General features: G+C 37.9%; 1 protein-coding gene across 2 annotated transcripts in view; it reads left to right on the top strand.

Moving 5' to 3' along the window:
• LOC145685782 (uncharacterized) overlaps positions 1 to 27851 on the top strand; it is a 296487-nt gene that overhangs the window by 74417 nt on the left and 194219 nt on the right. The window contains exon 1 of one of the 2 annotated variants that reach the window (XM_081758308.1): positions 13690 to 14275. The exons of the other annotated variant lie outside the window; for it this stretch is intronic. Within the exon in view, the coding sequence (XP_081614434.1) occupies positions 14231 to 14275 (45 nt within the window). The 5' untranslated portion in view covers positions 13690 to 14230. Of the gene's footprint in view, positions 1 to 13689; positions 14276 to 27851 lie in introns of those variants that run through there. 2 annotated transcript variants of the gene reach the window in all.

Below are 27851 nucleotides of genomic sequence, written 5' to 3' on the forward strand. Positions count from 1 at the left end.
TTAACTTCATCAGTGCATATATTGCTACTACAACACTAAGAATAGACTTTAAAATAAACCTGTTAAAAGCTGTTAAAAAAAAAAAAAAGTCTCTGGATTGAAACGCGAACGCGATACTAGTTTCTTGTTATAACTGGTCAAGAACAGTTTAGCAAAATATCATTTTCGTTATGTGGAAACACAGCTGCAAGCTCTGTTAAAAGAAATAGTTTTATCTTTCTCTTTTTTGTTTTTTTCTTTTGTATTATATAATTCGACCAGACTGCTGATTCACGCATTGCCAGCAGGGATTTGCTTTTAATTATCTGGTCTCACCGCAAGATTGTCTTGAAAGAAAAATTTTTAAAAAAGGAAGAAGAAAAAGAAGGAAAACGAAAGAAAAAGAAGACATAATTTTGACAAGCATTCATTATGACGAGCATGAAAAGGCCAATGTTGGGTCTGAGTTACCTTCCTTTCCTTATACCATAACTAACTAAATAGCTGCTTTATAGTTGCATTTATTGCAAACACTTTGTTTACAAGTAGTATACGCGTAAAGAGTACATAAATTATTTATTGATTTTAGAAAGACTTACGACTCAGTTCGGAGAGAAACGTTGTATACGACATTCTTACAGACTTTGGAATATCGTAAAAGCTAATTAGATTAATTAAGATATGTTTAAATGAATCCCAAAGTAAAGTGTGGATAGAAAAAATTTTTGTCCACGAGATTTCAAATCGAGAATGGTTTGCAACAAGGAAATGCGTTGTCGTCATTATTATTCAACTGTGTCCTGAGGTACGCTATAAGGAAAATCAAAGATAGTAACCATGGCCTGGAGCTGAATGGTATTCACCAGGTTATGGCGTATGCTGATGATGTACATTTTATAGGGAATGATAGGACAACAATAGAAAAAAAATAGAGAGGTCTTATTAAATGCTTTCAGGGACATGGGTTTAGAAGTAAATGCAGAGACAGCTAAATACATGGAAGTCCGTCGAGATGGTAATACGGTACTGCAAATTATGGATGCGTTAAAATATCAAACAATACTTGCAATAAAAGTGGGATACTTTCAAGTACCTAGAATTAATATTAAAAGACGAGAACTATATTCACGAAGAAGTTAAATGTCGACTAAAAACAGGAAATGCGTGTTATTATTCAGTTCAAAATCTCTTGTTGTCGCGAATTTTATCGATTAATTTGAAGCTTAAAATATATATAAAACGATAGTCATGCCTGTTGTTCTGTATGGTTGCGAAACATTCTCGCTTACTCTGAGGGAAGAAGGCAGACTGAAAGTATTTGAGAACAAGATCCTGAGATGAATATTCGGACCCAAGAGGAACGAGAATGGGGAATGGCGGAAGCTCCATAACGAGGAACTACATAATTTATAACGTTTACCAAACACTGTTAAGGTCATCAAATCTAGGAGGCTTAGGTGGGCAGGTCATGTAGCCAGAGTGGAGGAAAGTAAGAACGCTTTCAAAATTTAAGTCCAATCGGAAAACGACCATTAGGAATATATAGGCGCAGATGGGAAGACAATATTAAGATGGATCTCGCAGAAATAGGAATACAAAGTAGAAACTTGGCTAAGGATAGAAGTCAATGGAGAGGTTTTGTCAATGCAGCATTGAACCTCCAATTTCCATATGCCATAGAGTTATAGCTAGTTTTTTTTTTTTTTTTTTTTTTTTTTTAAGTTAGTTAATACGCCTAAAGAATATGTATATACACCGTGTATGTCATCGCTAGGAAAAGGCGAACAATAAGCTACTACAGTGAATTCCGATAACTCGTGAAGCCTGGGCTCTACACAAATCATAGAACTATTTCTCACACGTGTGATGGATCGGAAGAATTCGGTACAATGTGTAGAACTGTCTTCCGAACAGTGTTGCCAATTTGGGGAAAAAGTCGCTAAATCTAGGGGATTCGCATTCTAGGATAGCGACGAAAACTATTTTTTTTTCGATTAGCGACTTTTTTGGTGATTTTGGAATGACGATTTGGCGACTTATTTACAAATCTAGCGACTTTTGCGGTGCGAACAACTTGTCCTAAAATAAGTGCTATCAACTCGAATCAGTTCAGATATATGTTTATTTTCCTTTTGCTTATTTGACTCAGTGTAGATGTTGACGAGCTGAGAAAGTACGTAACATTTATCTCTATATTGCCGCTTTGATTGCTGTTATCTCTTACCTTCTAACGAGGACCAACTCCAGCTTTTAATGTCCTTTAGTTTACAGAGCTTCCGTTTAGAAGCACAAATAATGCATTAACGATAGCAAACAGATTGTCTGTAGAAGCGCGAGTAGAAGTGAAGTAAGACATTTTTCTAGACCTTTAATTTTGTTCGTTTCTCTAAACTCACTTTTGATTTCGTTGAAGCAAAATTCATCATAAAGTTAAAAATATATAAAAGTGAAATTATTGTTAGTTATACAATGCGTCTTTGAGTATTTCATATACGTTCTTGTAGCGTAGATAGTACTATGGCTTGAATTGATCACGTATCTTTTATATATAAAAGAGACAAAATTCCACGAAAATTTTTTTTAGCGACTTTTCACCCAAAATTGAAGTCATTTCGTATCCTATTTAGCGACTTTTTGTATCAACTTGTTGGCAACACTGCTTCCGAATGCGTAGATACTTGAAGAAAAAAACGTGAAACAGCAGAAGTGCATTTAACAACGTTCCCAAACTTAGAGGACATGACAAACGAGCGAAAAAAAAAAAAAACGACACTTAAAGAACTATAACAAGAACAGCAACAATTATTAAAATTAAATAGTAACAGTAATAATAGCAAAAATATAAAACAATGACGAAAACAATAATAACAAAACGAAACTTAGCGGCGATTCAAAAACACTGCATCCTGAGGAGCAGTTATCTGTATAGCGCGAGACACGACACTGGCAAAATATCATGGATGGGGGTTGATGACCGAGATACACCCTTACGTTCTATTGCGTAGTGAAATTGATGAATCTAGGCCAAGCTTCACAACTCTTCGCGGTCACTATAGTTAAGAGTATACAAAAGGTAACTAATTTTTTTTTTTCAGGAAAATAAAAACTAAGTTATTATTTGCAACGAACGGAATTCATTTTTAGAACCACAAAGGTGCTTCTTTCTGGATTTTCACAAAAAATTACACATGATAATTTTCCCTCAAGCATGTTTATCTTATCTTTCGACAATATTTTAGTTAAATATAAATTCAAATAAAAAAGTTAATGAAAACTTTAGACAATATACGTATAATTAAACATACTATTGGGTGTCGTCTTCCTAATGGAATCTTTCAGTTTAACGTTCCATGATTATGCCCTTTAGGCTAAGGGAGACTCGATAATTAAAGCAAGTGCATGATGATGGAAGAATCGGTGAAATGACAAGTGGAACGAAACGGGAATATCGCTAGAAAACCTACGGACTAAACCGCAAACTTACTTCGCTGAGAATCGAACTAACGACCCCACGCATCTGAAGTAAGCACTCTATCACTGAGCCACCGTGCCCCACTGTCATAATGAAGTTTAATGAAGGCACATTTGAGTATCTATTTGATCTTAATAAGTGGCATATGGTTCTCTTATAGCATGATTTTTTTGAAAATTCCAAATTAATTAGTTTTCTGTTTATATTTTCTCGAAAAAGATTGCATCACGACCTTTTAAACTCTCTACAGCATTTTGTTCGGCTCAATAAGATTTATCAGAAATAAGTTCTTTTTCTCTCTCTCGTAGAGGCGAACGGACACAGACAGACCAAATAAACAAATAAAAGAGTTCTTTTGGTAAACCAATTCCTTAATAATCATTTGTAATTTTCTTTCTTTCTTTCTTTTCTTCTTTGCTCTGGAATACGCTATAAGGAAAATCAAGGATCAACCAGGACCTAGAGTTGAATGGGGTTCACCAGGTTATGGCATATACTGATGATGTAAATTTAATAGGGGATGATAGAAGAACAATAGAAATAAATGCAGAGATTTTATTAAACGCTTGCAGGGATATGGGTTTAGAAGTAAATGTAGAGAAAACTAAATACATGCAAGTTCGCCGAGAGAGCCTGTGGAATTTTAACTGTCCTCGACGTGCCTGTGTTCGTGTCCCTGTCGAGTCTAGTAGTCCTAAACAATGGTAGAAAGAAAAAATAGGCTATGTCAGGATTTTTTTAAAAAAAAAATAAAATAAAAAGTGGTAGAGTTGCGTTTGGTCCCTAGTTCAATCCACGTCCAAGTAAGTTTGTGCTGGGCAATATCATGTCGATGAATTTTCTCGGGGTACTCTTGTCCCCTCCCGCACATCATTCCACCAATTCCTCCATAATTATTTGTTTGCCTTAATCATTGTCTTGTTTGTTCTAACAAGCATACATACAGATGGTGATCAGAAAAATGGAAACACCTGTAGTTGGCAACACGTGAGATGTATGGGTTGGCAGTGGTGTCGTGGCGCCCGCAGCGCCGGACCATTGGTGGTGGTGTGTTAGGTCGGTCTCCATACTACGTCAGGCGCAGTGGAACAGCAGTGTCCAGTGGCTGCAGCAGACGAGTTTATTCTGAAATGGGAGACCTCTCAGATTTTCAAAGAGGGCAAATTGTTGGTGCGCGGTTATGTGGAGTGAGTGTGACGGCAGTGGCATCTGTGTTAGGTGTGTCGCGTGAGACAGTGTCGAAGGTGATGACGGCCTACACAACACACGGGAAAACCACATCGGGGAAGCGGAACAGTGGGCGGATGAAAATCATGAGTGACAGGTCACGCCGGGTATTAAAGCGCATTGTCACGCAGAACCGTCGTGCCACTGCGGAGCAAGTGACGGAGGAACTCAATTAGCACCTCCCCCACCCTGTTTCGACAATCACAGTCCGCCGCGAATTACATGACATGAACTTACGGGGTCGTGTTGCACGGGCCAAACCGCTCATCAGGGACCATAACGCTTTCGCACGCCGCAAATGGTGCCGCGACCATGCAACTTGGACCGTTGAGGACTGGAAACATGTGATATGGTCGGATGAGTCATCCTTCACCCTATTCCCAACCACGGGCCGTGTTTATGTGTGGAGAACGCCCAAAGAAGCTTATGATCTGCAGTGTTTCCGCCCAACTGTGAAACATGGCGGCGGCTTGGTGATGCTGTGGGCCGCAATATCGTGGTTTTCATTGGGTCCTGTGGTCACACTTAGCAGACGAGTCACTGCCAACGATTATGTCGCAATTTTAGGAGACCACTTGCATCCTATGATCCAAATCTTGTTCCCGGACAATGACGCCATCTTCCAGGATGATAATGCACCCATTCACACAGCTGGCGTTGTTGCAGCGTGGTTTGAGGAACATCGGGATGAAGTTCAATACCTCCCCTGGCCCGCCCAATCCCCAGATCTCAACATAATTGAACATCTGTGGTCCGTCTTGGAAACACGACTCCGGCGACGATTTCTACCTCCATCCTCTCTCACAGAACTGGCCGATGCCCTGCACGAGGAATGGTGTAAAATTCCACTTGCTACCATTCACGACATCTATGCCTCCATCCCACGTCGCATCAAGGCTGTTCTGAAGGCGAAAGGTGGCCCGACACCATACTAATCTGGTAAGTTGCAATTTCGTTCAGGTGTTTCCATTTTTCTGATCACTATCTGTATGTATAAAGGGAAATATTTCATTTTTCTGTTTCTTTAAAATAGGAAATACATCTGAGAAATGACTACATGTTTTCCGAGAAGAAATATACATAATATATTCTAGTGACAGAAACTGGGAAGATTTTTTATCAAAGATGTTGTTTATTTACGTGTTGCATTGTTGAACAACAACTCCTAAACCTCGTCAACAGTGTGATTCGATCGACTTAGGAACGCTTATTCCTTACATAATAATAAAACTGTATGAAATATTCAATAAACAGCGTGATCAGGCAGTGTGTGTGTGGTTATTTACATGTCCCCGTGCTCATTGTACCTTTTGCCTTTGTACGTGAGACAAGTTAATTCCTCTAAAAGTACACCATGTTGCTATGCAGATACTACCGTAGTACAGAACACTGTATGATGATTTCCAGTTATAAAAATAAGAAAGAAAAACATTTCCTTGCATTGTTTCATCGCATGATTCAATGATAAGTTATTTTTATATTTTATAACGTAATATAAGGAGAGCTTTTTACGAGGAAATAAGAGGAAGATATCTTCTACCATAAAACTCAAGAAGCATTTGTATGTATCTGTTTGTCCTACAATAACTTTCGTAAATTTCATCCGATTGTAATGAAACTTGGCGTGTAATTTCTTTGAGTACCCGGCTACTTAAGGCGATCGCAAAGCGTATTTATTGCTCATGCGTACGCTTGGAATATGCTGACCATGTATTTAAATGTAGGTGGCTAATCTCAAACGCGGAGAAAACGTCAGCTCGAGCGTATTTCGGAACAATAAACCGCCTACTTTTTAAAAAATTTCAAAAGGAAGGACAAGAAAGGAAATACGTGTTGCCAGGCAAGGGGATTGTAGCAAGAAACAGCTGCTTGGAAGATGGTTTGTGCAGAGTACTGGAACTCTGCTAGTACTGGAACTCTGCCAGGCAAAAAGATCCGGAAACCCTGACTGGCTCACAGTATGATTTACAACTCTGGCAAAAGTAAAATTACTGAATAGCCATCTTGGCCGCGTTCGCTGGCCAGGGGGTAACGCATCAAAAACGCTTTCTCAAATAGCCACTCTGTAAGGTTTAATATAAAAGCTTGCTGCTTAAGGTTAAAAACTATCAAGAATAAGAGGATTAGGCTATGGCTTCACAAGCATGCGTTTCCGATGCGTTCCCCCTCCTACACACACACACAGCGAACGCGACCTAGGTGGCTTCTCAGTAATTTTACTTTCGCCAGTCATAAATCATACTGAGAGACAATAAGGGTTTCCAGGTTTTTTTTCTTTTCATTTCCCTTCTCGGAAGAGTAGAATCAGAATGACGTGCTTCAGTTGGTTTCTTGTGTCTTACTTCCCCTTGCCTGGCAACATGTCTTTCCTTTTTACCTTTCTTTAGTCTGTGGCTATTTGAGAATGCGTTTCCGAAGCGTTACCCCCTAAAGCGAATGCGACCAAGGTGGCTATTTGATAACATTACTTTTGCCAGAGTTATAAATCATACTGTGAGCCAGTCAGGGTTTCCAGGTCTTTCTTGCCAAGTCCAGGTCTATAATAGCAAGTTCCAATACTCTGCACAAAGCATCTTCAAAGCAGCTGTTTCTTACCAAAATCCCCTTGCCTGGAAACACGTCTTTCCTTATTTCCCTTCCTTTTGACATCTTTTAAACAGCAGGCGGTCTATTGTTCCGAAACGCACCAAATACGCTCGAGCTGACGTTTTTTCAACGTTTTCATTGCTTTCGCGTTTATGATTAGCCATCCAAATTTAACCCTAGAAAGACCATGCTCGCGTCAGCTACGTGAAGTACCAACGGGGGGTCAAATTTGCCCGCGCTCGATTCAAGTAATTTGCAGACCTTATTTATTGACTCATGGTTAAACTGTTGAACAAATTTCAAAACCGAGAATATTTCCACCACTGGTAGTGTATATATACCAAAAATGCGTGAAATCACTGATATATTATACGAAAATGCTTGTTTTATTTATTAAAATATAAAATTCAGGTTATATAAGGTTAGCCAAAAATTTAAAATTATTGAGATGTAAGTTACTCTCGTTTATATGCTGTCCCATTCATACTTTTGCCGTACTTCTGAACATTTATCTATTAGTCTTTCTCACTATATAACAAAGGATCAATATATATACTTTATATTGTGTATTCTAGACGTAAACACAGTGGTCTTTTCTAGATTTTGCCCTTAGGCCTTTTACATATGCACTGTTGTGTGTGTATGTGTTACAAATAAGAAAAGTTATTTCTATGTGTCATCACCAGCATCACATTTCAAACACAAGATCTTATGAGTACAATGGGATTCACAAATAAAATGTTCACACCGTTCACATCTCGTTTTTACTTTCTTGAGATTGTCCTTCTCTTTCTTGGTCTGAGTTTCCCGAACACACAGATCATAACGTTTCCTTGAAGGAAGCTCAGTTGGGGCAATTCTTTTCCTAAATTCTTTAGGACGGACATTCCTTCCCAGAACGCTTTCCATTGCTGATACTACTGGCTTTTTGAGGCCGTCTATGTTCAAGACCCGTTCTTCAATGTACGGTTTTAAAAGAGATTCCCCAAGTTGTAGCAGAAACAGTCGTCCTCTTTCCATTTTGTTGCTATTCCATTCGGGGAAATTTAGTAGAAATAGTGTGTAGCTATTTAGAGCAGCAACATCCACGAGTGTGTAAAAAAGCGAGAGAGGCCATCTTCTTGTTCCCCGCTTCGATGAATACTGTCGAACCATTTGGTCAATGATGTCCACCCCATCCTTTGTTTCATTATAGTAAATAATTATATCAGGTTTGTTGGATTCACTTGGGTTCACTTGATCGTCATTATGCTGGGTGGAAAGCATAAGTATGTTTCGTAGTGTTTTTTTCGAAGCAATATATGACACTAGCGTAACAGGTGGCTTACCGGTAGAAGGGTCAGTGAACGCAAACTTTGACGAATGTTCTGCACGATCTCTAGTGTCCTTCAGTTCATTTGGTATGCCTTTCCTATTCAGTTGGAGAGTTCCAACGACTGTCAGGTTGTTGTTGGTGTATAATTCGTCAGCTAACTCAATGGAAGTATAGTATCGGTCCATTGTGATATTTCTGCCTGTCCCTTTGAATGGTTCTGTAAGCCTCTTCACTACTGCTTTTGGACTTCTATCTTCTTGCGACCTCTCATCTTTCCCTGCATAAACCCCAAATTTTAACACATAACGACTTTGAGAATCTGCAAGCATACGGACAAGAATACCGTACTTGCCTGGTTTGCTTTTCATAAAAACTTTAAACGGGCATCTTCCCCGAAATAAACTTATCATTTCATCCACTGTCAAATTTTCACTCGGAGTAAAGTACTTTAGGAACAATGTATCCATCATTTCAAAAATTTCCCGCAGTAGAGCAAATTTGTCCGTCTTACGTCGATCTGCTCTTGTGTTCTTATCATCGAATCGTATCACTGATATCAGTTCTCTAAATCTATTACGACTCATTGTTGCAATGTATACGTTTCTACCTAACATCCCTGACCACAGATCACCCACAGGCAGTTTCGTGTCATAGTTTGCACCCATTAGAATCAAAATACCAAGAAATGCATAAATCTCGTTTTCGTTTGTAGCTTCAATGTTCCTTGCACTCGCTTCCACATTTGTATATTTTACAATCAAATCTACAATTTCCAGTGACATGAACTTTTTGAAAGCTTCCGTAATACTATTTATCTCACCTTCTTTTTTCAGTCCTGCACGTTCACGTATTATGTTACAAGCTAACCTTCTGTGTTGTCTTGGGGGCTTAGTTACATATTTCCGTCCACTTTTACAAACAAATACGGTTGGTTCACAAGTTGCAACACCACAGTCTTCTTCACTAGAATCTTCTACGCTTTCGTCATACGAAATAGTTTCGTCATCTTCCTCAACGTCACTCACATCATCAATGTCACTTTCACAGAGGATATTTTCAACTTCTTCGTTACTTAGATATTTGTTGGACATCATAAATTTGATAAATTATTACACAGCCTCGAATCACACAGCAACATGTGCAAGAGACCCAAACACAGTCTACTGTTCATCGTGTTGCCAGATCGTGAACATACCCGAAATCAAAATTGTTCCATTTCCACCAAAGAAGGAAACATAACACTCGACAATATCTACCCTACAATCCTCCTCTGGTATATATCGGATTGCTAACAGTCAGTAGATAATACAACTAGATAGCAGAAGTAATGTATCACTTTATATAAAAGCGATACTTACTTTCATGACCATTTGGCTATCTTATCCAATCAGAAAGATATCATGGTATTTTAGGGCCGGCTCTATGTAAGGCTAAGTGTTTATATAAAGGAAAATTCAATATAGTTTAAAAGAATTAAATTTTGGACATAAAAAATCAAAATTAAGAAATCATCCAAAAATAAAAGAATGGGTAGCACCTATGACCAAGGGGGGTCAAATTAGCCCCGCCAGGCTAAGTGTTTATATAAAGGAAAATTCAATATAGTTTAAAAGAATTAAATTTTGGACATAAAAAATCAAAATTAAGAAATCATCCAAAAATAAAAGAATGGGTAGCACCTATGACCAAGGGGGGGTCAAATTAGCCCGCGCAACATGTATATTTTTTATATATAAAACCACACTGCTTTAAACATAGGTGGAAAAATTCCAAAATGATCTTCTAATCAAAAGTAACAATAACAAAAAAATGAGAATCCGTAAAGCATTTTAAGGTATTCAAATTGAACAAAAAAAGACGCGCGGGCAAAATTGACCCCCCCTTGGTATTTCTAGGGTTAAATACATGATCAGCGTATTCCAAGTGTATCCATGAGCCATACAAGCGCATTGCGAACGCATGGAGTAGCAGCGCACTAAAAGTGATACAAATAAATTAGATTTTTAAGTTTACGTGTACATACAGTGTGATAAAACAGCTTTCTACGGTAACTTTGATATCGTTATAATATTCCGTATATTTTCTTTATAGTTTTGGTTATCACTCCTACTAATTGAAGACAGAAATTAATAAAAAAAATAAAGGAATAAAATATTTGACTAAATTGATTCTCAACCTGGCAGTTTCTGCATTTACATACATGTAACATGATAAGAATTATTTTTCAGTAGTAACTTAAAAGTTATTTAATTTTGATTCAATAAAACGTATATTTTATCTGAAAAAAAAAAGTGAAATGAAATCTTTAAGTTTAACGTCCCACGATTATATCCATTAAGCTAAGGGAGATGGATGATTTAGTCAAGTAAATGATTATAAAAGAATTGATGGAATGCGAATGTGGGAGGAAATAGGAGTACCCGATTAAAACCCACGGACACGTTATTCACCACAAACTTACTCGTCCGGAGATCAAACTAGGGACCCCACACACCAGAGGTAAGCGCTCTACCACTGAGCTACCATGCCCCTCTTACAATATATCCCCATCAGGATTATGCCGCCTACAGTCGGCAAAGAGTCGGCAAAGGACATTTTATTTTACGATTTTCGACCATTTGCCGCCTCGGCAAAAGGTCAGCAACTTTGAACAAGTAGATCGTCGTGCCGCCGTGGACGGGTGCCGGCTGCCTCCGGCGGCCCACCACCGTCGACGGCGGCAATCCCTCTTTCCGACCGCGACTTCCTGATGGTGTATTTTATTTAAAGCTTCGCAATAATTCTCATAAAATTGAAACCAGACATCAATTAGGCGGCAAATTGTCCTTTAGGCTAAAGGATACGGATGGTTAATGAAAAATCAGGATAGGATAAGTTGTTGTCCATCACAAACTGACATAGCAGGGGATCGATTAGGGATCCCTTGTACCCGAGGCGAGCATTCGACCACAGAGCCGTCGTACCCTCCCCCGTGATGCATGGGAGGAAATTCATGAGGCCTTCTGAAGTGTAAGTCAATAAAAATAAGGAATTATGAACTGGTAAACATCTAGTATGTGTTAGTACATCAATAGCATCTACAATTCTAATCATTATGTTCTTTTACTCAATCTATGTCCTTGGGGCCGCGGTGGCTCAGTGGTAGAGCGTTCACCTCTGGTGCTTGGGGTCCCGGGTTCGATCCCAGCCCCCGCCAAGTGAACTTTGTCGTGGACAAACACCGCGTGCGTGGGTTTTCTTGGGGTTCTCCCGTTTCCTCCCACTTTCTTCATTCCACCATTTCATTCATTACTCATCATCACCGTCTCCTTTAGCCTAACCGGCATAACCGTGGGACGTAAAACTTAGAGATTTCATTTCAATCTATGTCCAATATTTCAATTTCGAGTTCTGCCCGTTTTATATGTTCTGATGGATTTTCGGCGGTTTATACCTGCAAAATTACTTATTTGCACACCCACGTACGTCAATTTCCATTTCCCATATATTTGTGTAAGGAATTACTTCCCAGTTTGTTTCCGAATACATTGTGTACTGTATATACTGAATACGCTTCTTTTCAACGAACTTTAAAAGTTCGATACTGAATTATCTATTTCTGTGTGTGTGTGTGTCTGTTATTTGGGAATTTTTCAGTTTTGAGCCCTCCACTCGATAGAGCATCAAAAACTACCTTAAAAAAGTGATGGAATTTTTCGCGTTACTCTTTCCGTTCCCGACATATTGCCCCCCCCCCCAAAAAAAAAAAAAATCCGATTTCGAGAGATTTAAGGAGCCATATCTCGGGAACCGTAAGTCAGAGAGTGATCATATTGGTGTTAATCAGTACCTAAGAGGATGATGAACATTTTGGTACCAAATAGTAACCGGTGGCCACTGACCAACTGGTGACCGTTCCCCAGATATTGGTCAAAAAGGTTCGGATTTCGGGAGATTTAAGGAGCCATAACTCAGGAACCGTTAAGTCATAGAGAGAATATATTTTGCGAATATTTCAATTTTGAGCCCTCCATTTTGAGCATGTATCTTCGTAAAGCAAAATTCCGTAGAACGTTTTAACAGAACTATTAAACAAAACATGTGGAAAAAATTTAGTCTTAAGAAAATTATAAATGGATAGTACATATATTACAAGAATTGTTTAATGAGTATAATAATAAAGTACATGGAACAATTAGTATAAAGCCTGTAGAAGTTAATAAGAAAAATTAATTTTTTTAAAGTTCGTTCTGGCAATGCTCTTGCAGCATTCTCAACTGGTTTTATTTTGGGATTCATTATGATTGGGATGCGGAAAGCAAAATTAATAGGGCGAAGTAGTACTTCTATTATGCAGTAAAAAAATCTGTAAAAAGTGCATATGAAACATGACACGTACCAATAGATTAACTCCAAGGAGTCAATGTGACTTACTGGTATAACGCTCACCTCTGGTGCAAAAATGTCACTGGTTCGATCTTTGTGTTTGTGCTTGTGTGTTTTATAATTGCACCTATTCTTTCATAATAATTAACTTTCCTTAATCATCACTCTGCTTGAGCCTAAAGGACATGATCGCCTAATGTATCAAGCCGTTATACGATCACGATTGATCCACTACCATAAATTCTGCCCACTATCGACCCAAAGACGACGCTCATGGAAAACGATCACATAATTATGCATTTTTCGGTTTTTATATAGACTCTTCAGTTTCTGTTATGATAATAAATTGACCCTCTAATGCGAGAACGTTGCATGTAGGATTTTCGAGTACTTAGAATGAGCGGAATGCAATGAACAGAGAAGATTCGTAAGTTAACACGTGCTCCGAGTCTGTTCACCTAATTTCTTCCTTAGCCCAGTCGATAGCCGCACTTCAATTTGGTCCAAGAACGCCCGATGCCACGAGAATCATTACGTCACAAGAGTTTGGAGAATATGTATTTTCTCTCTACTTGGCGAGAACACGAAACAAAGTCAACACTTATTATTTTCAGAAGCATCCCAGAACTAAGATAACAATAAAAAAAAAATCCTATCATTTTTCTCACGTGACTATCGTGTGACGTCATATCAGGGCTTCTCCATTTCGCCGTGAGTGCTGTGCACTCGACTCGACTCAGTCGGCCATGCGCTGTGTGTGGAATTACGCGAATACGTTTATGCTCTGGCGTGTGCTGTCTTACTTAACACACAGAAACAGACTTTAATTTATAACCAGTGCAACACCAGCGATTGAAAACAGCACATCCATTCGCGAAATTAATTTTACTTAAACAGTGCGGAAAAAGTGCGTTCAGTTTATGTAACATATTTCACAGAGAAATGTAAAGAAATAACTATGTTCAGAATCTGTGGAATTTATCATAGATTTCTGTTACATTTCTGATGACAAATTTACAAACATCTGACATCTAGTAAAGTGTTTGTGCGTTTTGTGTGTGCTTGTTGTGTGAGCAAGTACGTTGTTTATGCGTGTGCTTGTGTGTCGTTTGAAAATGAATGTGTCAGTATGTGCTCTATTTAAAGCATCTATGTAAACACAGTGGTGTTTTTTTTAAAAAAAGCAGTTATTTTACTGAGAGAACAGCTTCTTTTTTAACATTTAAAAGTGGTTATTCTGTACGTCGAAAGAAGGAGAAAAAAATATTATTGGCTTGATTGTGATCATGAAAGCGGCGAATAAACCCATCATTCGTCATAACAGGAGAAGGGTATGTATACGCTAGATGATATGTTTCTAATTCTATTTATTTTAAAGGGAGTCACTACGGCTTAGTTGTAGGGTGTGAAATCATCACAGTCGAAGTGTATTTGTGCAGGGGAAAGGAGAAAAACTGAGTGTAAAAAACTTCGCATTGGAATGTTTGAACATAAACAGTTCACATATTTGAATATCCATTATATTAAATTATGTGCTATTAGGGATAGTGTGTTATAGAGCAAGGGTGTCCATTCCTTAGTGGGCTTGGACGCAATTCTCAAATTTACCATTCTTGCTCCAAATGTGTCATTCTTCCCCTCAAATTTACTTTTCCTTGCCCCAAATTTACTATTCTTCTCCCAAATTTACCTTTCTTCTCCCTAAATTTATTATTCTTCCCCCCAAATTTACCTTTATCTGCCCCAAATTTACCTTTCCCCTCCCTAAATGTATTATTCTTCTCCCAAATTTACCTTTCTCATCCCTAAATTTATCATTCTTCCCCCAAATTTTCCATTCTTCTCCCAGATTTACCTTTCTCCGCCCAAAATTTACCATTATTCTCCCAAACTTACCTTTCTTCGCCCCAAATTTACCATTTTATCTCCCCGAATGTACGTTTCTCTCCCTAAAAAATTGTCATTACTCAGTTTGATTGTATTAATGTCATTGAATAAATTATGTCCCCTCAAATACGGTAATCTCATGTGCACAGCCAGTACTCTAAAAACCGCCTGTGGACATATCTGTTAATAGAGAGTACATATTATGTAAATTACGTATGAATTACTGTAACTCATTTGCAAACTTCTGACAATAGTGTTACTTTATTCAACCTGGATAATTTATCATGGAGTGGGACTTTATTCGAAAAGCATTAAGTAGAGAAGTTCCTTCTCCTCCATCCCAGGATTTCGCATCCTGCTTATTTAGAGTGTGCTCATTTTTGACGCAAAGATTATTATTATTTGCTCGTTCAAGTTTAAAGTCGGTTCAACACCGAAGCTAAATCAGACATTGATCTATAGTTTAAGTTGGAATCCGAACCATCGTAATGCATTCAATTTTTTATGCTCTTCCACTTGGAATCGAACCTGGAACACGGTACTAAAGACACACGCTAGCCATTAGGCCAGCAGACCGGACTATCGTCTAAAAGATCATTCGGTCCAGTCTTTTCTCAGTTTTTTTATAGACAGCATCATGTTGTGCATTGATTTTTGTTCGTTTTTGTAAGGGATCTCGTTTTCTTCAACATCCTCACCCTCCCAGTTCTTCAATTGCCTCTTATTTGCAACTGTCGTGCACAGTAGCGACAAAATATGCTTTCTGAAGATCCTTGGGGAAGATCATGAAGATAGTGGAAGCTGTTCCAGAGAATACACTAGAGTACTCAAAAATGCCGGCTCCGGGGTTGTTACTCTGGTGTTCGAGGGCCCTCCAGAATTTTTATGGAGTTGCTTAGCACTCACACAAAAGAGAAAGAAGATAAATAAGAAAAAGAAAATAAATTAATAAGAAAGGTAGGAAGAAAAAAGGAGAAAATTTAATATTCTGCTATATTCATTAAATAGTACTAGGCTAGACCCGATTTTTTCGTAGAACGCAGAGGAAGGGGGGGGGATATAAGATGTTTAACTTTTGAACTAAGGATTAGAATTTCATTTCCATTCACTGCATTGTATACATTTATAGGCTTATTCTATTGTAGTTATCTAACTTCAGTTGTTTTCTTTCATTTTAAAATCCAAAGGTTAGCATCCAGAATGCCGTGACAAGTTCTAAGATAGGGAGTTAGAACCCTATAAGCTACTTGATTATGCCATCATACTCTCATTCAGGAATAAGGGCCGCGGTGGCTTAGTGGTAGAGCGTTCACCTCTGGTGCTTGGGGTCCCGGGTGTTTCTCATTCAGGAATATTTTCCATTATGAAATAATAATAATAAACTTGATTTTCCTTCAAAAATACCTAATAGGGGTCTACTCCATTTTGAGAAAAGAGATGTACAATTTTTTTTTGGCGGAGAACCATTCCGAAACCTACCCCCAGAATCCTGCCTGCGTATTGTGAATTAGTAATGAAAATGAAACGAAATCTTTCAGCTTAACGTCCCACGATTATGCTCTTTTAGGCTAAGAGAGACAAATGATTAAGGCAAGTGAATAATAATGGAAGAATTGGTGGAATGAGAAAATGAGAAGAAAGGGAATACCCCAAGAAAACTCACGGACGCGATGTTGTCCACCACACACTTGTTCGGGGATTGAACCAAGGACCCCACGCGCCAGAAGTAAGAGCTGTACCACTGAACCACCGTGCTCCCCACTGTGAATTAGAGCACCACCACAATTTTTTGAAAACTTGGCGCTCCTGACAGTATGTACTAATCTCAATACATGAAATTATCAATAATTATATAGACTATCACAAAACTTCCTCTAGAAAGATTGTTTAAAAAGAGAAAAATACCTATATGGTTATATCATATTAAGAACTTTAATTATACAAAGTGTTACTTTTATTTAAATAACTATTTATGTGCTAGTGGGCCCCATATTCTTACTGTCTCAATTAAAGAGGAGAAATAAACTCCTTATGTATTTTACTGTACGACTAATGTTTAGAGACTTACATTTTCGTTGCATTAAAGGAAATGTTACGCAAAAGAAATAATTTATTCTAAAAAAAACGCACAGCAGAATATTCCTGAGGAATATCGTATCAAAGGACGGGTTAAGGAAACCGTAGATCTCTCTAAAACAACTAGAGAAGCACAAAGAAATAATATAGTAGTTAGAAATACCAAAAAGAGCAACTTTTTGGAGAAAATTTTTGACATAAAAAATCAAAATATCATTACTTCATTTTTATTTTGTTTGTAATCTCTTGTGTCCTTTTTATGCATTTGTAACCGGTAACCGATTGCAGCTGAGGTGGTACGACGCTCACACCCAGTGTTAGAGGTCCCTGATTCGATCACAGGCTATGTGAATTTCTGATGAGCATTTGTGTCAGTGGGTTTTCTTGGAATTCCTTCATTCAGTGACAACACTATAGGGTAAAAGGAGCAGGCGCAACTCTCCTCCCCCTGTAGCATTATCTGCCCCTCGACTGCCCGCCCAGACGTGTTGTAATATATGTTGTAATATAAAACTATTATTTTCGGTGTTCAAGAAAATTGCTTCCCTCAAAATATGTCTATCCCCCCCTTCCAAGAAATTAGTGTTGGCGTCGTCACTGGAAGAATTTCCTCCCACATTCTGACTTTCATTAATTAGTTACCGATACATCCTTTAGTCTACAGGACAAAATCGTGGGAAGTAAAAAAAAAAGTTTTTCTTTCACTTAATTGCAGCTGTATAGCCTATGTAAACTTCGCTGGTGAAATTTCTCCAAACAATAATCAGGGCCGCAGTGGCTCAGTGGTAGAACGTTCACCTCTGGTGCATGAGGGCCTTGGTTCGATCTCAGCTCGCACCAAGTGAGCTTTGTGGTGGACAAACACCGTATGCGTGCATTTTTCTCGGGAGATTCTCCCGTTTCCTCCCACTTTCTTCATTCCATCATTTCATTCGTTATCATCAGCACCGTCTCCTTTAGTCTCGCCAACATAATCGTGTGACATAAAACAAAGTTTTTCCAAACAATAATCCTATGTGAGAGGATTATTTCCAAACAATAATCCACTCATTATGTCATACGACTGTGCATAGGTAAATTGATAATGTTCTTTTTTAGATAAGTGTTATAGAGAGAAGTGCGCACCAAATAGCTTAGATTATTACCATACATCGAAAATAAAATACCCCACCTTCGATTGTAGTGAATAGGAACTAGGGCTTTTCCCCATTATACAAAAATCTATATCCCTTCGACATGAAATATAGTGTGTGAGGCACTACAGAATACAAATGTGAACGTTACAAAGAAAAGATGGAGAAAGACGGGAAACGTTCAGAATTTGGAAATGAAAAAATGAAATTATTTAAATTTTACGTCCCACGGTTATATCTGCTAGGCTAAAGGAGACAGTGATGATAAGAAACGAACGAAATGGTGGAAGAAAGAAAGAGGGAGGAAACGGGAGCATTCCGAGAAAACTCACACCAACGATGTTTGTCCACCACAAAATCCAATTGGCGCAAGCTGGGATTGAAACCAGGACCCCAATGCAATAGAGGTGAACGCTCTATCACTGAGCCACCGCGGCACCGTTCTGAATTTGGGTATGGAGAGGAATGGAAATAAGTGAGGCGAAGTGAACAATCAGAAATTGTTAACAAAATTTTGAGGCCAGAAGAGCGATGCTGATAGTATACACTTACCAAAGAATAATCGTCTTTTACTCTGGCTTTCCCCGCTTACGTAAGGTCAACATTTTTAATGGCTCACTTTCGCTATGATCAGTTCCAAACATCATCCTCTATTAACCTCTTTCCTTCTAACTTCGTAGTCACACAACATCTCCATCTTCTTCTTCTTCTTCTTCTTTTTTTTTTTGGTTTTCCTGTTCTTTTTTTTTCGTTTTACCTTCCGCTTCCATCTTTCTCACTCTCTTGCTGACGTAGTCACCATTCCTTCTAGTAACATCACCATACCACAGTAAATCTTCTCTCTTGTATTTCCTTCGACATCTCAGTCAAGGCTGGCCCTAGGCAATTTTCCGCCCCATGCAATGGCATTATTTGTCTCCTCCCTTTCTCTAGAAAGAATAAATTTTAAAGGCCACGATTTTCAGTGTGCTACCCATCGTGAACCACGAAGAGGAGGGAAAGAGCACTTCCACTCAGAAAGGTCTGAACACTGCAAATACAATTTCGTTGTGTTTGTTTTGTTTTCTTTAAATAATAATGTATTATATTAGTGAAAGATGAAGCAAACACACCTGCAGAGGAAAGATGGTAATCTTTTTTTTTTTTTTTTTTAATAGAATTCGATATTGAGCTTCAATTTCAATATATCAGTTTGCAATTACCAGTGGAACTAGCTCTTTTACCTTTATTTTTTAATTTTCCTTCTACATCTGTTTTTTTTAAACTTGTTTCCATCTTCAGTGATAAGAAACTTGTTTGTGACAAAGACAAGACCTGTTTTCATATAAAAACTGTGATAACTAACTAAATGAAACAAGTGTTCACTACTGTTCGAGAATTGAGTTCTTGTATTACCCAACAATCAAGCTATTCATGCTGGGATTTATTTGACCATTTGCTTCAGCACTGTCCATATGACCTTAAACTAATACAATCTAAACATGATTTATGAATGTTTAGCTTAGTAAAGAAGGTCAGCTTAGTAAAGTTAACTACCATAATCATAAACTCTGTTTGCAACAAGGAATATTTATTTTAAGTAATATAGTTATGAGAGATTTTGCGCCCCTCGCAAATGCGTGTGTTGCACATACGATAGAGCCGGCAATGATCTCAGTCACTTTAACGCAGTCTCTTATTCTTTTGTTTCTGATATTGCCCAACCTGCTAACACCACACATTCATCTGACTATTTTTATTTCTTTTGTTGCGCCTTCTTGGCTCTACGTACAACATTGCAGGTCTCACTACGGTATTATAGGCTCTTGCTTTTCCTTGACACTTATCCTTTCATCACAAAGAATATCTGTGACTTATTTCAATTGATCGATATCACATTTATTCTGAGTTCTACTTCCACGTCTATATTCCTATCGTTATTCACAGTGGAACCTCAGGATTTAATAGTATTTACTTTCTTTTAGATCCTTAGAGTTTAGGAATTCGATTTCTAGGCTTTCGGCAACTATGGCCATGTTAGCCCGTCACTAGGATTAGGATTAGGAATTAGATGTCCGGGTTTTCGGCAACTATGGCCATGTTAGCCCATCACTAGGATTAGGATTAGGAATTAGATGTCTGGGTTTTCGGCAACTATGGCCATGTTAGCCCGTCACTAGGATTAGGATTAGGAATTAGATGTCTGGGTTTTCGGCAACTATGGCCATGTTAGCCTGTCACTAGGATTAGGATTAGAAATTAGATGTCTGGGTTTTCGGCATCTATGTCCATGTTAGCCCGTCACTAGGATTAGGATTAGAAATTAGATGTCTGGGCTTTCGGCATCTATGTCCATGTTAGCCCGTCACTAGGATTAGGATTAGAAATTAGATGTCTGGGTTTTCGGCAACTATGGCCATGTTAGCCCGTCACTTGGATTAGGATTAGAAATTAGATGTCTGGGTTTTCGGCATCTATGGTCATGTTAGCCCGTCACTAGGATTAGGATTAGGAATTAGATGTCTGGGTTTTCGGCAACTATGGCCATGTTAGCACGTCATTAGGATTAGGATTAGGAATTAGATGTCTGGGCTTTCGGCATCTATGTCCATGTTAGCCCGTCACGTATGAGGGATGACGTCCTTCGGCAAGCAGACTATCCGGGGAAAGGGAAGAAAAGAAGCGTCCTGTTATCTATATGTTAGGTACCAACCCTGCATTTGCCTGGTGTGAATGAGAAAAACTCAGGAAAACCTCATTCAGCATGACTGGCCTGAAAAACCTTTTACACTTTTTCGTCCGAATGTTCCAACCGGGAATCGAATCCCGGGACCGCTCGCTCTTTTACTCTTCTCCACTCTTCTAATATCTTTTCTAGCTCTTGTCTGTTGGTATTACATAAGGAAACGTCATCGTTAAATTACATACATGCATCTTTAATACCTTCTGATAGGACATAGCGCTACGACGCTTTTCCAGATGGTTATGGTGGCTCAGCGGGTGACGGTGGTCATTTTTGAAAAGTATCTAGACACTACATGCACTACAACGCATGAATAAATTGTTTATTTTTTTTAAAAATCTTACCATGTTCCCTTATGATTCCCGTATAAATTTATATTTTCTTCCATTTTTTAACGAGAGTGTACAAATCCAAAAAATTTGCACAGGTGATTTGAAGAATTTGTGTTGTCAGTCTACTCAGTTATCACATCCTGTAGCGTTCATCGATTCACCCTTCTTTCAATTTCAGGATAGAAGTCTTTCAACATCAGGATTGATCACTAGAATCAAGAGTACAATTCCACAATTTAAGAGGCTTTAGCGCTTCACAGAATTTCGCCAAATAAAAACTCCCGTACTTTTTCGGTTTGAGATCAGGAATCGTATACAGGGTGGGCCAAAAATGTGGGAACACCAGAATACAAGTGGAACAGAGTAGAAAATAGGAAATGAAAGCCAATGAGTATGATATCTGAAAAGGGGCTGACATATTAGGACTATGAGAACTTATATCTTGAAAGCAGGGATTTTGGATTTGAGATATTTGAGTCTTCATAAACCAGATATTTGAGTCTTCACTGGGGAAATTTTCAGAATACTGAGAAATCGTCTCAGCAATTTATTTTTGAATCAGGCAGCATTATACTAAACTCCGTTTTAATATGAGCGGCCGCGGTGGCTCAGCGGTAGAGCGTTCACCTCTGATTCATGGTGTCCTTGGCTCGATTCCAACTCGCGCCAAGTTACCTTGGTGGTGAACAGACAACGTGTGTGTGACTTTTCTCGAGGTTCTCCCGTTTCCTCCCACTTTATTCATTCCACCATTTCATTCATTTCTCATCATCACGGTATCCTTTAGCCGGCATAACCATGGGACGTAAATCTTAAAAATTTCATTTTTTCCATTTCAATATGCGATAACTTTGCTTGCGTCGATTCAATAAGTTATGCATAGACGTGATACTTTCCGTTCCGGTTCCAGTTCCATTGATCACGATATAACAGTGACTGTACCTGAGGCAGAGCGTCAAATCACTCCAATTTGCTGCGAATATGGTTAATTTTTTTCTTTCTTACTTTTTAAATCTGGTAACTTTTCTGCATTATTCTGCAACAATTTTCACGACTACAAATCTTTTGACTTGTAACGAAAGTGCTAAAGGATACAATGAATAAAATATAAATAAATTAATTTAAGATTAGACGTTGATTGATTTCTGTTTATTAAATTGACGCAAAAACAAACCGTTTCCTTTCATATATGTGTAGTAGATGTAGTGTTGAAACGCTTTTGTTAGCATATATTGATGTCATTTGTCTTTTTTAAAATGCGAATACATCAAAAGTTCAAATTGCTTCATGGATGGGTCTTTTTGTTCAGTGACGAGGGGTCAATATCCTGAGGTTTCATAACTGACGCCTGTGTCTAGGAAGCACATTGCATAAGGATAGGTCAGATGCATGTGGAGGAAGAAGTGATCTTGTTTTCTTTTTTCTTTTTAACATGTTAGCCATGATTGATTGATTCTAATGTAGTTATTGCCTAACTCTATATAATTGTTATTCTTTTGTATGTGTGTGATGTTTTGCAATAGCTAAATTACTAATCTCTCTCTCTGTCCTTACTCCTATACAAAAGAAGCATAGTAGCTCAGAGAGATGCGGTGGCTCAGTAGTAGAGTGTTCACCTCTATTGTGTGATATTCCTGGTTCAATTCGAACTCGCAGCAAGTGGGCTTTGTGGTGAACAAACACCATGCATGCGTGGGTTTTCTTGGGGTCCTCTCCAAGGGCGCCGATTTCTATGTAAATTAAGGGGTCCACTCAGATGCAGAAGAAATATATGAAGATTTTAAGACAAATTGCACTCAAATTATGCCAAATATTGTATATTCACAAATACAGTAGGGGGCCCACATGAGATTTGGGGGGACCCGGACCCCCTCGGCTCCCCAGGATCGGCGCCCTAGGTTCTCCCGTTTCCTCTCACTTTCTTCATTCGTCTCTTTTATCTTACACGGCATAACCATAGGGCGTAAAACTGAAATATTTCATTTGATTTTCATAGTATCTCACTGATAGAACGTACATTCTGGTGCGAAAGGACCCTGGTTCAGTCCCAGTTCATAGTCAACATTGTGTTTGTGAAGATTCTCGTGACTTATCTAGAGTTGCCCACGAAACGAGACGGGATAGAACTTTCGTGACGAAATAAGAGACGAGACTGAATTCCTCCAATAAAACAAATATACGCTATATAATTCTCGAGACGAGACAGCTTCATATCTCGTTTCGATGGCAACACTATTGTCATTCTGTCTAGTTTCCCATAACCATTCATTTTCATTTAACATTCATCTCCGTTAGCCTAGGCACGTAACGTTAGCTAACTAACTATTTCTATTTCATATGTTAGGAATCACCCATAAAGATATGAAAAGAATCATATGGATCAGTAAGATGACAGGAGTGACGGAAAGTAACATGAAACTAAAGGCATAAAAGTGATATTTAGCTGGTATATTGCAAGAACAAATGGCGATTGATGGACCAAAGCAATCCTTGATTCGATACCAAGAAACAAGTAGAGACCTAACGTAAGAAACATCCTCATACAAAGGTGGTTATGGGGAAATCAAGAAGCACTGACTAATAACTTGGAACTATAAATGCCCAAGGCAGTTGGACGTCTTTGTTCATCAGTAGTTAACTGTGTTATTCTTAGCTGGTTCTTATATTCTTGACTTTTAGCTTGTGATTATAACCGTCAAGAATAAGAAATAAAATAAATAAAGTATTTCAGTTCAACGTCCCACGAATCCCACGAGTGTGTCCTTGAGGGTAAGGGAGGCGATGTAAAGCAAGTGTATGATGATGGAAGAAATGGTGGAATGTGCATGTGGCAGGATACGGGGGTATCACGAGAAAACACACAGACTTACTTGGCCGGGAATTAAACCAGGGACCCCACACACTAGAGATAACCGCTCTACTACTGAGCCACATGTCCCTTGTCAAGAATAAGGACATGAATTCAACCTCAAATTGAAGAACAGTTATAAGCTAACTCTTACTTAAATATTTCAGATTTCCATGAAATGTGGCTTATATATCTTCCGATATTTAAAAAAAAAAAAAAATGAAATGAAAATTCCTAGTTTTACAGCCCATGATTATGCCCTTTACGCTAAAGGGGGCGGATGATTGCTTAAAGTTACTCGTTCGTGGAATGAGAATCTGCGAGAAAACGAGAAATCCTCGTCAAAACCCACGGACATAATGTTGTCCACCACAAACTTCCGTTGCGGGAATTGAACAAGAGCTTCCTTGCACCAGAGGTGAGCACTCTACCATTGAGCCCCAATGTAATGTTCCCATTTGAAATTAAATAATAATTGACTGTTTTGCTTTGGGAGAAGGGATATACAGGATGGAAATATCTGTACTTAAAAACAAATCGAAAAAAACTTCTTTTGCTTTTATCATACGAGGTGTAATCAAAAAGTACGGTGAATAATTTTATTAGAAACAAAGTAATAAGCTTACATGGAATTTGATTTAATCTCCTTCAAAGTACTGTCCTTGGCTAGCAATGCACTTATCCCAACGTTGAATCCATGACTGGAGGACTTTTTTAAAAAAGGAGTTCAGCTGCTCTGTCATGGCCCTCTCAATGACAGGAATGGTGTCAAGAAACGTTTTTCTTTATGCACAGTATTAATATTTAGGAAGAGCCAGAAGTCGCATGGTACTAAATCTGGTGAGTAAAGTGGATGTGGACAGTCAGGAACACTTTTTCCGACTAAAAACTCGCGAATCCAAAGTAAGGTGTGGCACGGTACATTTTCGTTATGAAGAAGGAAGCCATTTGCCCATTTAATCGGCGGTTAAAATGGTTTTCACGAACCCATACCAGATGTTTAGTTCTTGTGAAAACTCTCGAATAGTCATTCGCCTGTTTGAACAAATCATTTGTGCCACTTTTTGCACGTTTTCTTCTGTTTTTGAGGTCGAAGGATGTCTCGATTGTTGCTCGTTTTCAACCGACTCCTTGCAGCTTTCGAATCATTCATACTACTTGTAAACAGTTTTTGAGGTTGGTTTAAAGGGATAAGTTTTGTCGATAGATGGCAGTACAATCTTCGTATCTCTTCCATGTATTTTTAACCTTTCACGAAAATTATTGATGATTTCTGTTACAAATTTCAACCTACAGACTTCAATTTTTTAGAAAAGTAACTTCATAATCGATCGAAGGCAATAATCCGTGTCGATTTTTTTTGAATATTCTTCGTTGTTGAAATGGATATCCAAACTTTTAACAGTGGAACTGTTTCAACAATGAAGAAAATTCTAAATAAAAAAATCGGCACGGGTTATTCCCTTTAATGGGTTATAAAGTTCCTTCTCGACGAAGACTGTAGTGACATCTATCGGCAAAACTTGTCCCTTTACACTAACCTTAGTGCCACCGCTTCATCGCCATACACTGATCTTGGCATTTCGTGAGCATCTTTGGCACTTTTCTTTGCAGCTTAGAACAAAACTTAATGTTGGCGCGCGACAAACACTCTTAACACGTCCTCACTCTTCTGCCTCTGTAAGCCAACTAACACGTCACAACTTGTTCAAACTCGCACTGAGTGCACCAAAGGTTTAGGTTACTGGGCTTACTAGTTAAAATGGATACAACCTCGATAGATGGCACTACGCCACTACATTCAGCGTATTTCTTGATCACACCTTATATACGTGCCATTAGTTTCAATATGAAGCTTACTGTACCTTTAGTGCAAGGCTCCTGAATTCAATCCCCGTGGGAACTCGTGTAGTTCGCATGTCACGTTAAGCTGCGGGTCCACGTAGTATTTACTATCTGAAATGCTGAACGAAATGCTGAAGTCCAATCAATCCAACTTTATTACCGTAACTCTAATTCAGTCGTTGATATCATTATACGCAATTAACAGTGACTGTTGTAATTTTAGTTAAAAATAAAGCTTATCGCAAATTTATTTGGATCGTTTGAGCATTGACCTAATTTTGAAAAGCCCCTTGTTGGTTTTCTAGGTACTTGTTGTTGAAGTGCGTTTATAACGTTTGCACTTTACCTTCCTCGTTAATCTTATCTTATTACGTTGATTTCTGTAGTTACGTGTCGTGTCACTGCTGTATCTTGAAAGGTTTTTCGAGAGGAATAGCGTTATCAATGGCCATTTTCTTCTTTGTGGTTATCTCCGTGTTGGACTTGAGAACAACGCCCACTTTGCTTTCCCACTATGAAGTTTTCTGTAACAGCTGTGAACAAAATAAAAAAGCTTTTCTCTGGCTGTGACCTTCAAAGCTTCACAAAACTTTGAAAGAAAAAAGGCCAACGACGAACTGAACCTATTTTGATCCCAACAAGATGTCAGTTGGAGCATTTTTATGATGTTGTTGTCTGTTGGAAGTGTTCTATTTGGAGTAACTTTCCATGCCTTAACATTGTTTTCAGTAGGATCCCACATTGAGATTCTACTACTGATGAAGAAGAGCAAATAACTGAAACTAACTGAACTAGGCTTTGAATTAAAAACAAAATTGACTGATTGATAGATTTCTACGTATAGTTAAACAAAATTGACTGATTGATTTCTTTTCATGTTAAACAAAATTCTCTTAATAATTGATTGTATTTACGTTAAACAAACTTGACTAATTGATTGATTTGCATTTACGTTAAACAAGATTGACTGATTGATCATTTGTATTTATATTAAAGAAAATTGACTGATTGATTGACTTGTATTTACGACAAACAATATTGACTGCTTGATTGACTTGTATGTACGTTAAACAAACTTTACTGATTGATTGATTTGTTTTTATGTTAAACAAAATTGAATGGTTTATTAGCTTGTATTTATGATAAACAAAATTGACTGATTGATTGTTTTGTATTTATGTTAAACAAAATTAACTGATTGATTTGTATTTTCGTTAAACAAAATTGACTGATTGATTGACTTGTATTTACGTTAAATAAACTTTATTGATTGATTGATTTGTATTTTTATGTTAAACAAAATTAACTGATTTATTTATTTTTATTTACGTTAAACAAAATTAACTGATTGATTGATTTGTAATTACGTTGAACAAAATTGACTGATTGATTAGTTTGCATTAATGTTAAGCAAAATTGACTGATTGATTGATTTGTATTTATGTTGAACAAAATTGACTGATTGATTGATTTGTATATATGTTGAACAAAATTGACCGGTTGATTGATTTGTATTTATGTTAAACAAAATTTACTCGTTTATTTATTTATTTATTTATATTTATGTTAAACAAAATTGACTGATTGATTGATTTGTAGTTCTGTTAGACAAATTGACTGATTGATTGATTTGTATTTATGTTAAACAAAATTGACTGATTGATTGATTTGTGTTTACGTTAAAGAAAATTGACTGATTAATTGATTGTATTTACGTTCAACAAAATTGAGTGAATGATTGGTATGTATTTACGATCTTTGTCAACAGCGTGGGTATTTGTATATGGAAGGAGACATAAAGTAAGATCTGAAACACGCTCGGTGCTCTCCCACCGGAAATGTAATCTGTGACCTCATACGCTAAAGGCAAGCTAGCCTTTCTTTTTAGGTTTCTTTAGTCAACCAGTCACCTCTCAATTTCCTAAGCACTTGAGTTTCCTTAATCCAGCTTTTTTTTTCTTTTACCTAACTAAAAGAGGGTGACTAACACATATCGAGGACGGTTACAAAACGCCCATGTTCTTCAGTTCAAACTCACGGCGAGTTTTGCCATAAATTCATTGG

This window comes from Thermobia domestica, chromosome 5 (assembly GCF_964235325.1).
Source record: "Thermobia domestica chromosome 5, izTheDome1.hap1.1, whole genome shotgun sequence".
Taxonomy (NCBI): Eukaryota; Metazoa; Arthropoda; class Insecta; order Zygentoma; family Lepismatidae; genus Thermobia; species Thermobia domestica.